The 13,170-nt window shown below is 38.4% G+C and overlaps 2 protein-coding genes across 2 annotated transcripts; one reads left to right on the forward strand and one right to left on the reverse strand.

Moving 5' to 3' along the window:
- Positions 1–274: 274 nt before the first annotated feature.
- LOC133463561 (serine/threonine-protein kinase pim-1-like) lies at positions 275–2,507 on the reverse strand. Its single transcript, XM_061745156.1, has 7 exons — positions 2,240–2,507; positions 1,512–1,552; positions 1,335–1,382; positions 1,002–1,223; positions 720–897; positions 467–640; positions 275–375 (listed from the first exon to the last, which is right to left on the reverse strand). The coding sequence occupies exons 1-7, from the start codon at positions 2,505–2,507 to the stop codon at positions 275–277; spliced, it is 1,032 nt and encodes a 343-aa protein (XP_061601140.1).
- A 5,575-nt stretch (positions 2,508–8,082) lies between these two features.
- ciao2b (cytosolic iron-sulfur assembly component 2B) lies at positions 8,083–12,256 on the forward strand. The gene is made up of 5 exons (XM_061745864.1): positions 8,083–8,330; positions 9,456–9,535; positions 11,384–11,509; positions 11,661–11,706; positions 11,837–12,256. The coding sequence occupies exons 1-5, from the start codon at positions 8,204–8,206 to the stop codon at positions 11,935–11,937; spliced, it is 480 nt and encodes a 159-aa protein (XP_061601848.1). The 5' UTR covers positions 8,083–8,203; the 3' UTR covers positions 11,938–12,256.
- Positions 12,257–13,170: the final 914 nt, after the last annotated feature.

Below are 13,170 nucleotides of genomic sequence, written 5' to 3' on the forward strand. Positions count from 1 at the left end.
ACTGGAGATGGAGTTCTAGTATCAAAACTAGTTTGGAAATATCAGAGACAGATTCAGATTCAGATTCAGACTTTTATTGTCATCATACAGGGCACAACGAAATTAAAGGCAGTACGGAGTGGTGTTTTCCTTCAAAAACAGATTAAGTAGAAATAAAGTAGAAAAGTAGAATAAGTATAAATACAATAGAATAGTACAAAATAAAATAGACTGTAAAAAGAACAGTATATGTACAGTAAAAAGTGTGTTGAGTCCCCAGCTCAGGGGAGGTGAATCAGGCTGAGTGTCTAATGCAGGGGTGCTGCTGCAGCTGCTCCAGGGTGGCCCGCTCCGAAGGGTCCACAGCCAAACACAAATTCAGTAGGTCCAGGCAGCCTGGAAGAGAGGCCACAAACATTATGGATCAGGAAATATTCTCACTTACTTCTAGGAGATTTGGATCGTCCCAAAAACAGCCTTCTCTCACCGCACGACAGCTCACTGCTGAATCTAATGCTGTCGCAGATGAACTCGGTGGTGGTAAACTGGGGAAGTCCATCCAGCATTTCGTAGAGCAGAACACCTAACTGCCAGACTGTGGTGGGGCCGGCCTCGTAGCTCCCACACACGTAAAACTCTGGAGGCGCGTAGTCAGGGGTTCCTACAAGCCAGGAGGAAGGAGAAGTTTAGGACCAGGCACGAAGATCAGCAGAGGAACGGAGAACGGGAGTCAGACGTACCGGAAAACTTGCGGTAAGCTCCGTCAGTCAAGATGCAGCCACATCCAAAGTCTATGATCCTCACTCGAAGACCGTCGGAGCCGGTCTGGATGAGGATGTTCTCTGACTTGATGTCACGATGGAAGACTCCGTTGGAGTGCATGTGCAGGACTGCACCCACCAGCTGCTTCATGATGCTCTGAAACACAGGGTGAATACACGTGGGTTAAAGAGCTGCAGGAGGAGCTGGTTCCTGTCTCCGTGGAAGATTCAACAAAGCAGGTTTCCATCCAGCTTCAGTACCAGAGCCGTGTCCTCCTCCAGGGGACCATCGTTGTTCAGGATGTAAGTGAACAGGTCCACGGAGGGAACTGGTCTCTCCATGACCAGGAGAACCTCCTGCTCCAGGTCATACCAGTCCAAGAACGACACGACTGCAGATTTCCCCGCTGAAGCCGGTCGGCCTGCCGCTTTCATCATGAGCAGCACCTCCAGCGGGACCTGGAGCACCTTCCCAAGGTGGAACTGAAATGTGAGGAACAAAACAGATGATGAAGTAGATGCAGTTTCATATGTGTGACTTCTTGATCGTCAACAACGTAACGGGAGAACAAAACTGAGGATCAGACTGCTCACCACTGGTTGAGTCTCCACCTTCCCTTTAGGGATGTGTTTGATGGCCACCTGCAGGTCAGAGTCAGCAGTGTGTCAGATAGAGTCGGTACTCATGAGGCTTGAGAAGAGAGGTGGGATACCTACTGGGAAATTATCAGCTCTTCTTCTACCAGAAAAAACTGATCCGAAGCCTCCTACCCCAAGCATCTGAAGCTGAAGGTACTTTCTTTCAAAACGTGCTGCAGACACAAACACAGACACATTTACTACAAGAGTGAAGAACCCCGCCATGTCTATAGATGGATACACTGTAAAAAAAAAAACTGTGACATTTACGGTAAAATACTGGCAGCTGTGGTTGCCAGAATTTCCCCGTGAAAAAATACGGTAACAATGTACCGGTATATGACATTACGGTATGCTTTTCAGGCAACCATAAATTTCATAGTTGAGAACATAGTTGTGTTTACGGTAAATTACTATGAAAAACAGACATATTGTAAACCTGTTTATGTAGAAATTACAGTATGTTTTTGCATAATGTTGAACAGTTTTATACTGTAAATTTAAATGTAAACAGCTAAATCTGTAATTTAGACGTAATAATACCGTTAATTTTAGGGTAATTATGCTTGTGATATTACGGTATTTTCACATTTTTTTACCAAAGAAATATATTTTTACAGTAAAATTGTGTGATTTCTACATATTATTACAGTAAAAAGTATAGTTATGTACTCTTTCTTGATTTAGGGTAATATAATGTATCTACTACAGTGATATACTATTTTGGATTTTACGGTCTTTTACTGTTGCTATTTTACAATTTTTCACTGTAATTTTTACGAACATTTCTTACAGTGTAGGTGGTGAGCTAAACATGACAGTAAAAGTTCCTTCATGTATCTTCAGACCACCATGAGTACCTCTGCTCTCTGAGGCTGACGTGTAGGTGTCCCCGTTGTCCTGTCGGGGGGTTGAGGGGTTGCTGGAGCTTGGCTGGACATCACAGCTACCAGGGGTCTCTGTGGTCGACAGCTGCTCGCTACAGCTCTCCCTCTTCCTCTCCCTGACGGTCTCTGCTGAGACAGCAGCAGGTTCACCTGCATCCCTGGACCTCTTTCCAGGGGCCTCTGGAGGCCTGCTGGCCTTCCTCTTAGTGGCAGGAACCCTGTTATCCTCCCGGAGGACCATGATGGGTTTGGTGGTGCTGCCACCGCCCTCTGAAACCAGGAAAAGAAGCTCATATTAACTTGGATGCATGTAGTAAAACCTGCAGTTCTGACATCAGAGTTAATATTCTATGTCTCTCTTTTTTACAGCAGCACTATGTAACTTTTCCACCTTAATATCATATTTCCAGAGTCATTGTGATGGAACATCAAGTTACAACAGGTTTAATGACACCTCTGTCATGGTCTGAGGGGTCTGTATCGCCTTCACTGGCACTATGTAACTTTGAAGAGCATGGTAGGACGCCTTCCACACTAAAAAACTACACATTTTTACGGCTTTGACTGCTTTGCGGCATACGTCACTTCCCCCTCCTTCCCGATTCGCAGTCGAGACGAATGCTGGGCGGGGCTTGGAGAGCAGAGCTCAGGAGAACTGGTGTTGAGCTAAACGCGGAGCTGGTATCATGGCCGAGGCAGCGAAAAAAACGAAGAAAATAAAAGTTTTAATGGAGAAGGCGAAAAAAAGAAAGCGGGAGAGTAACAAGCTAAATGCCCAGACAAGAATAAACAAGTAAAAAGTGATTGCGTGCCAGAATCTGATTTGTGGCCGCGGGAGCGCGCACAGCAGCCCGTTGAGCGATAGCATTTAAACGTCAGATTTTCAGATTATGAAGCTCAAGAATGAGATCAAGTCATATTTAGGCAGAAACAACTTTTCATTAACTGTATTTGGCCTTAAATCAATTTTTGGCAGGTGAAAATGCCTATTTTGTGTTGTAAAAGAGTTAACAGCAATCCTATGAGCTCTAGTGTTTATATTATGAAGCTCAAGAATGAGATCAAATCATATTTAGGTAGAAACAACCTTTCATTAACTGTATTTGGCCTTCAATCAATTTTTAGCAGGTAAAAAGACCCATTTTCAGGGGAGAAATCAGATTCTGGCAGGCAATCACTTTTTGGCACAACACCGGCGTTCACTCGTGGCGTGAACTGAAAGACGAGGAGGGATGTCCGACCGATGGGGATTTATGGGGATAAAACAAGACACAGAATTGTTATGATACAAATGGAAATGTAGAGTTCTATGTTCAATAAGAATCAAAATTAGAATGTTTTCACATTCATCTTGGGTTTTGGTAATTCTAAAATTACTGACAATATCAACAACAGACACAGAATGATAATAGTGATCATAAAATTGTGTAATTGGCAATGAGGAAGCTTTGTAAAATAATACAATTGAAAATAATTACAGCACTAGAGGAAAGAATGCAATGCAAAGAAAATGTATAGAACATTTCTACTATTTTTCCTGAGAACTGTAAAATTGTGCAGGGCTGATCTTCAAAAAATTCAGTTATTCACAGGTTATAAAGTATTTTTTTTATTTTGTCAGTAAGTATGTTGGACTACTAATTTATGATGAAGTCCCTCTAAAAAACGTGACAGGAAAAAGGTGCAGTAGAACAAAACCAGAGCGCATTATCAAATGCACGCGACGAGGACAGGAGTTTTCCGGCAGTACGTGCTGGTGTTCATGGGAAACGTAGTGTTCTTTCTGGTAAAGCACTACCGCTTTTGTCCAAAGGAGCCGCCAAACTCAACAAAAGCTGAAAGTTACATTGTGCTGCTTTAAGGTTGTGCATTATTACAGTTATATGCAATTATCATTAACTTTATGTGTTAAGTTCTTGGCTGAATATGAATAATGATGTTTATCAGAACTTCAAAATGGTTTGGCAGTGAAATGTTCATTTTAAATGTATTTAAATTAATTTTCCACCGAAAAAAATCAACAAAAACCCCCACAAAAACCTGTGAGTACATGTACAGTAAGTAAACATATTGGCAATGAGCTTTTTATATAAACAAAATGTGAATACTGTTTGTCAACCTTGTTTTTTGACTTTGGTTTCAACACTTTTCTCTAAGATTTGATTCACTACCTATTCTGATGCAGCACACATCAGCATCAACCTGCTAATACCACCCATAAATAAGTCATTTTTATCAGTCTTAAACTCTTGTTTTACAGCAAGTAATACAGTATAAACACAAATATATGTCATTTGTTTTCAGCAGCGTTCAGTGAGTTTTAACAAAGTGTGTTTCTGGACATAAAAGAGAAAAAACATGTTTCCCACAGAATAACAAAGACAATTTGATGATTAAAAAACTGAAAATCTTTAGTTTAAAGTAAAAAAATACTTTAAAAATATTTATATGTATAAATATTTGTTTTACTCATATTTTCTCGTTAAGTTGAGACATATACACCAATACAGACTAACACAGACTCAACAGGAAGGTTTTTGCATGAAAACCGGCAGATGTGTTACCTGAATCTCTCTCAGAGGTTGGAGGATGATGGACGTCGAATGACTCAAAAACCAAGTTATTCATGATCAAATTGAACAGGAATAATGCACATTCAAACGTTACTGCTGGTATCCAGAAGTTCAGGTCGAATGTAAATGTTGGTTCACAGAACAGTTGGTTTTGGAACTCAGCGATTCCACTGTGATGCAATTTAGTTCTATGACATCACAAGGAGACAACAACAACGAGGATAATTCATTCCAACATCGCCTGATGCATATTGGTGGTAGAAAAATTCTAGTTTTTGAAACAGTCACAAACTTCCCAGAAGGGGAAAAAATAATTATGATTTTGCTTCATTTTCTGTCAAACACTGAATCTTTCACAACAACGAAGCCTCATCACAACCCTTCAGATTTAAGACGTCTCTTGTCCCACTTGATGTGTTTTCACACAACCCAGAAAGTCTTTCAAAGTAAAGGACTTCATTGGGGGGTTCGTTGGGATTGGTTTGGTTATGATTTCCTTTCTTACAATATCACATTAAGACCATGACAACCTTTGATGCCGTAACCCGCCCCCCTCCAACCTGTAGCAGTATCATATCTGAAAATGGTTTTATTTGGAAAATTTGCATTTTAAAATGACACAGAGCAAAATTAACAGACAGCAAACCACTCACATGTCATGGAGATGAAATCTATCTGTGTAGTCCAAAACTATTTTTTGAACCAGACTGTAAATATGTTCATCTCTGTTGTAAAGTTGGACATTTTTAACATATGAATCAGTGAATATTGACACGTTATTGGAGTCAGCCTCCAGCCGTCAGCCAAAGAACTTCGATTACTATTTAGTTGCACATTCAATTCATTTCAAAGATGTTTATTTCGAACATGATGGCAGTATAAAGTAACAGACATGCTTAAACATACTTCAACAATTAATGCGAGAGACACTTTTCTTTGGTAGCAGCAGTCTTGGCCTTCGTTATTAGACATAAAAAAATCTTGACATATTTTGAAGTTACAAAAATTAAAAGTAATAATTTTACACAGTATAATATATATTGTGGTAAACTTGAGTATAAAGTAGCAGATCCCTGAGTTATTATTGCCATGTGCAGTTTTATGTCACTGTATATCAACACTATTTACCCTGAGTTCCTGTATTCATCTATATATAAATGTGTACATTATTTATGATGTGAATTTATATTCACCCGCATACAATCTTATTCATGTCAAACATTCTTACTCATAGATATTTCTACACGCATTAAAGCATAAATATATACACATATACTTATTACTTATTAAATAAGTCAAAATAAATGCAAAATCATGAAAATAAAACCACAGCACTACATACAAAAACATGTAATATATAAAACACATATCCAAAATGAAATGTAATAAAATAATCTATACACATACATACATACATACATACATACATACATACATACATACATACATACATACATACATACATACATACATACATACATACATACATACATACATACATACATACATACATACATACATACATACATACATACATACATACATACATACATACATACATACATACATACATACATACATACATACATACACATACATGGCTACACTATATCAAAATTTTCTCTTCAAAATAAGATAGAAATGGCTGCCAAACTTTATAATATCTGTGTATATCGCCCTGGGCAGAACAGAAGCGTATTGCATTCACTTGAGAAAAAAATCTGCTCTGTTTTTCTAAATTAACGAGATAAAATTTGAATAAAAAAAAAATCTGCTCTGTTTTTCTGAATTAACCAGATTCCTCACAACTTGCAAGAAGCTGTCATTCACTTGAGAGCTCGATTCCATGGAAGCAAAAATTTTCCTGTCCAGTTTAATCCAGTTTTATTTTGGGATTGTTATTAGTTTGTCCACTTTATGGTTGTTCAGACGGAAAGCCCATTCTGATCTTCTGAAATTCTGAGATAATTATCTCGTTAATTCAGAAAAACAGAGCAATTTTTTTTTCAGGTGAATGCAATACGCTTCCGTAGGGCAATGTACTTCAGTTGTTCCAGTTTGAGGTGAGACATCACGTCTTCCACCCAGCGCTTATGAGAGGGAGGTGTGGGCTTTTTCCAGCTTAGAAGTATCAGACGTCGTGCAAGTAGAGTTGAGAATGCTACAGCTTCCGCCTGGTGCCTAGATATTAGCGTCTCATGAGGGAAAACCCCAAGTCAATGGTGATTTTATTACACATATATGAAAATGTATCGAATATATTTTCCCAAAATAAATCTAGCTTTGGGCAAAACCAAAACATGTGACTAAGGGTGGGTCCTGCCTGCATCTGATGCAAGTTGGGTTGAAGCCAGAGTTTGGCTAACTTACTGGCAGATAGATGTAACCGGTACTGGAGTTGAGGGGGGATGAGGGGGGATGGCATCCTCCCCTGAAATAAAAACGGTCAAAATCATCCCCCCTGTAAAATTGCCATGCCCCTTTCCATCCCTTATGTCATTTCATTAATGAATGTGATATTACTGCTATTTCAACATTTAGAGTCATCACCAGAAAAATAACTTATATTTGACAATTTTCACCTGTTTCAAGTAAATTTTCACTTGAAATAAGTAGGAAAATCTGCCAGTGGGCCAAGATTTATCTTCTTATTACTAGCAAAGAAATCTTGTTCCACTGGCAGATTTTTCTACTTATTTCAAGTAAAGATCTACTTGAAACAGGTGAAAATTGTTGTTTTTTCCAGTGATGAATCTTGTTTTAAGTGTAATAAGATTTTTTTTACTAAAATGAAACATTTTTTACTAGAAATAGGACAAATATTCTTATTTTGAGTTTTTGCAGTGATCCATTTTACTTATCCTGTGAAGGACAGAGTCATGTTGATAAGTTCAGAAAACTGTTTTTAATTATTGTGTTTTGATGTATTTGATGTAAGCCCAGTGGATATTTAAAGCTTACAGAAGGCTGCATTTAACTGCTGCTATGTCATTCCTGCAGTGTTTCTGCAGGTGTTTTGGTCAGTGCTATTATTTGTAATATATTATATTATTTGTAATCAGCACAAATTATCTGTCCCCATATGATAAAATCCACCATCCCCCCTGATTTTTTTTTACAACTCGAGTACTGGATGTAACCTGTGCAAGTCAATAAATGAAGTATTGCTTATCATCATGTATGTCAGTTACAGAAACTGATTTTGGGTGCAATGTTCCTTTAAATCGGGTAATCTCGCGGGATTTGCTGCTCTTGTTTCCCGTTATTCCAGGAAGTGTTTAGCGGCGCTGTTGATCACAAGTGCGTATTTCCAGGTGGATACTGAAGCGTTTCCTGTTAAACTGTGAATCAAACAGCGGTGAACATGTCTGGGGGGTCTCAGCTGGAGAACGCCAACCCGGTGATCTTCCAGCGGTCCGGGGAGCGGCTGCTGACGGCCGAGGAGCAGGACGAGAACCTGCACGACCCCATCGACGACAGGGAGATCTTCGATATCCTTCATGTTTAACACGCTTATCTGTGTTAGGGAGGGTTTATACCTGAGACCAACGTCTGTTTATTTTACTGCATTATTCATAATCTCTGCATAACCAGGGGCTGGTTTATTTTTATCTGACGTGAAAAGAGTAAACATGAAATACTGATGTAATGACGTCATCACGTCTAATGTCTCATTAAAGATTAATTACCTTTTGAGGGATTTCTTTTGTTTTTGACAGAGGTGGGTAGAGTAGCCAAAAAATGTACTCAAGTAAAAGTACTGTTACTTCAGAATAATATGACTCGAGTAGAATTAAAAAGTAGTCATCCAAATAATTACTTGAGTAAAAGTAAAAAAGTACTTGGTGAAAAAAAACTACTCAAGTACTGAGTAACTTGAGTAACGTCTGATTTCTTTTTTAACACAACCGTTCAAACAGACAAAAGTACAAAATAATCATCTTCATGCAAATTTAATCAATAAAATAGATTTAAATTTATAAAAAATTTAAAATGGCTTAAAAAAATCATCTTAAAGTAAATTCAAGTACTTTAATACATAATAAAATAATAACAGAATAAAAAAAATAATAATTTAACCAGGCAGAACTAGAACAAGCCCATGAACTCATAGAAACTCTGTGTGTGTTTGAGTCTGTAAATGTGACAAAACATGCAAAAACAAGCGGAGTAAGAGTAACAGTTTCTTCTTCACAAATCTACTCAAGTAAAAGTAAAAAGTATAGTGATTCAAAACTACTCCTAAAAGTACAACATTTACCAAAACGTACTCGAGTAAATGTAACGAAGTAAATGTAACTCGTTACTACCACCTCTGGTTTTTAAAGGTTAATGGTATGTTATGTTGTGTTTATTTTCCAAGGTACATCATAGTCATTTATTTTGCTAAAGCAGCACAAAATGTTGTTTGGATTCAGAAAACACACACATTCAAATGAAGATCAGCTATTAAACAAATTAAGGTGGTTGGAAAACATTTCTAAATGTTTGGTTTTTACAGTTGAGTTTTAACTAATACGTGGCTATTCTAGATATTGTTATTTATTGATACTATTGGCACAATGACTGTGTGGTGTTTTTTTTTTTCTTGTCTTAAATCCTTTAACTGATGTCACATCTGATCAGATCCATCAACGACCCTGAGCATCCTCTGTCTCTGGAGGAGCTCAACGTGGTGGAGCAGATCCGCGTCAAGGTATGAAATCATTGTCACGGGAGGAATAATAAGGGATGAACTCACAAATTCTGGTTTGACAGAGTGATGTTTGAACAGTTTTGAACTTATTTTGTCCATGGTTTCAATACATTCTGGGTCAAGAGTCAATGCCATGGACTGAGTGAGTGGTGGAGATTGGTGTTTGACTTTCACCCTCTTGGGTCTTTTTTTGGACGCCACAAAAGACCAAGTGTGTATTTGTTTATTGGTGGAGAGTGCAGCTCTGGAGGAATATAAGAGGTTCGACTCTAGCGAGCTCACACATCTCAGGAAAGCTTCATCTGGGTTCTTTAAAACAGGTTTTTAAGTCCACCGGGCCTGTTTTTAGATGTTTTCATGCTCAAAGACACTTGAGTGATCACCTTTTACCTTCAGCCGGGTGTGTTTGAGCAGGAAACCCCTAAAACATGCTCAGTGTGTCCTCCTCAGGACCCGGACTGAAGTACAACGGCCTTGATAAATCAGCCCATCCAGTTCAATCGATGGGAGTCCAGATTTAAAATGAATATAAGCCGTGTAGCTCAGTGTTTCTCAGTCCCAGTCCTCAAGTACCACTGCTCTGCATGTTTTAGATGTTTCCCTGCAGCAGCACGCCTGGCTCACATTAACAGGTCACTAACAGAGTTATGCAGACCTTGATGCCAAGCAAATGAGGTGATCTATTCATTTGAGTCAGGTGTGTTGGCACAGGGAGCGTGGAGAGGAAGAACCCTAATGAACAAGGCTGCGTAAACCTCCACCGGAGCCAAACCCGGGGAGGCCGGCCATCTGCTTTGGCCAGTTGGGGGTCAGAGATGCCAAGAAATACACACATCCATGCAAGAGGAGTAAAGAAGACGGAGAGGGGAAGAGGTGGCCGATTGGCTGAAATGAATATTCTTTTTAAGATTATAGGATTACTTGACGGCTGACACCGGCACACTACTCAGAAGGGATTCTTCTAGCCAATGAACCACAGTGATTAGTGGTAAACAATGTTCTAACTAGCATTTTGGATAATTTGACACTTTCAGCACCAGGTGGTCACGAGTCATTTTCCAGTGTAAGGCTATAAAAAAACAGCGAATGAATGATCCAGTTTTAATGCATTCTGAGCATGTTTACACCTGCACTTTAAGCTGTTTATTTGTGATCAGATCACGCTGCAAGTTTGTAAATACAACACCAGGTATCCTGGCAGAATCTTGCTTTTTAATATGAAGTTCAGTGCTTCTCAGTTTACCTGTTAGTAGCTTTAATTCTCTTATCAGCGTACAGGACTGTCTCAGAAAATTAGAATATTGTGATAAAGTCCTTTATTTTCTGTAATGCAAAAATGTCATACATTCTGGATTCATTAAAAATCAACTGAAATATTGCAAGCCTTTTATTATTTTAATATTGCTGATCATGGCTTACAGCTTAAGACAACTCAAATATTCTATCACAAAAAATTAGAATATTCTGGGAATCTTAATCTTAAACTGTAAACCATAATCAGCAATATTAAAATAATAAAAGGCTTGCAATATTTCAGTTGATTTGTAATGAATCCAGAATGTATGACATTTTTGTTTTTGTAATTGCATTACAGAAAATAAAGAACTTTATCACAATATTCTAATTTTCTGAGACAGTCCTGTATAACTTAATATTCACTCCAACTATTGTACAAGTACAATTTACTTGGTTTCAGTGTTTTATACAAGGGGTGAGTTCTAGGATCCATTTGCTTCACCGTGTAAACATCCCTTTTTTTAATGTTCAAAAGGAATTGGAAATTAGAAAAAACAATACTCAAGAGTGTTATTTTAAAAGTCTATTTCTGTGTGTTTGACTTTTCCTCAGGTCAGCGATGCAGAGAGCACGGTGGGTGTTGAGTTCACACCCACAATTCCCCACTGCAGCATGGCAACGCTTATTGGCCTGTCAATCAAAGTCAAGCTGCTGCGCTCCCTGCCGAACAGGTTCAAAGTACGTTTCTGCTTCTTCTCACAGAGGAGCCGCATTTAATGAGGCCTCCTCGTGTGTGCAGTTCTGGTATTAAGAATGAGTTATCAGTGTTTTGCCTCAGTTCTTTCCTAAATGCTGTCTTTTTTTTTTCTTTTTTTTTCTGTTTATGTAGATTGATGTTCACATCACTCCTGGGACTCATGCCTCAGAGGAAGCAGGTAAAGAAATGTGTCAAACTTTATTTATTGTTCATTCTTGCCACTTTGAACGATTTGCTTTCAAATTGAAGTGACTGTGTGGAGTATAGTTTTATTTATGAATCTGATGTGGTTCATGTTTTATTTGTAGTGAACAAACAGCTGGCAGACAAAGAGAGAGTGGCAGCAGCTCTGGAGAACGCCTCTCTGCTGGAGGTGGTCAACCAGTGCCTGTCCAGCAGGAGCATGTGAACAGCCACGAGCACGTGCAGCTCTGTCTTCCACACCTGGAGTGTGTCTGCAAATGTCTGCAAATGACGAGCTGCAGAGACGCTGCGCAGCCAGGATCATACAAGTTCTGAAGAGGATTTCAACAACATTCAATAAGAAACCTGCAAATTGATCATGAACTCATCAGCAAAGTTGTGAAACTGCCTGTTAAATTCTACAATAATCCAAAATCTTTATTGTTTTTTATTGTACTTTTTACAGAAATATCTAACATTACTTGTCCCTTGTAAATAATATTATGGCTTTTGAGATTTTAATAAAGTACAAGTCATACATGAAAGTGAAACATTGATGGTTATTTTTTTTTATTTTAAGAAAGGTGTGGAACTACCACTTATAAAATATTAGCTGTCATGACTATATTAGTCCACCAGGTGGCGCCCTTTATCCACCAGAATTCATTGGCGTCGCAGCGCAGTGTCGATCAGATGTGTTGGGGAAATCTGCCAGACAAAACTGTAGGTTTGACATGTCAAACACTTTTATCTCTCACTCCCTAATCAGTTTTCCATTCATTTAAATTAATACGACTCATAAACATCACAGCAATAGCTCTAAAAACCTCTCTTGTTAATGTGACTAGTTGTATCAAAAAAGTTGCAGTTTTAGCTAATATATTAGACAGAAGTATCGTTTACTGAACAACTCTTCATCATTAAAAGTCAGTGCATTTATTTTAATTTGTTTTGCATTTAAAATACCAGCATGTTATGAAATGTATGTTATGAAATATTTGTTTGCAGGGTCTGAATAATTTATCACCGAGAAAACAACAAAAAACATTTTTTTTCATGGAAGACTATTGGATCGTTTTTTTCTTCTCTTGTCCACATCTGGAAACATTGCATCACTGCTAAAATCCCGGATGAGAGAGCAGGCCGCACAGCTGTAGGCTCTGCAGCCAGAGCCCTGCATACAGTGAGTCACACACGAGGTCACGAGGCTGCAAACTAGTTCAAAACCGGCAGAGCCAGACGTTGGGAGGAAATGTACAGCTCATGAAAAATGTACTAATAAGATCATTGACAACAATAATATTTTACGAATAGAAGTCAGGCTGGTTGCAAAGGTCTGCACAGACTGACGTACAATAAAATACATAGTTTTAAATACATATGAGGTTTGCAACTTGTCAGTTTGAAAAATGTCCACACCTCAAATCACCTCAGAAGAATCAGAATCAGCAAGAAGTTT

The sequence above is a fragment of the Cololabis saira genome, chromosome 17 (genome assembly GCF_033807715.1).
Source record: "Cololabis saira isolate AMF1-May2022 chromosome 17, fColSai1.1, whole genome shotgun sequence".
In the NCBI taxonomy this organism is placed as follows: Eukaryota; Metazoa; Chordata; class Actinopteri; order Beloniformes; family Belonidae; genus Cololabis; species Cololabis saira.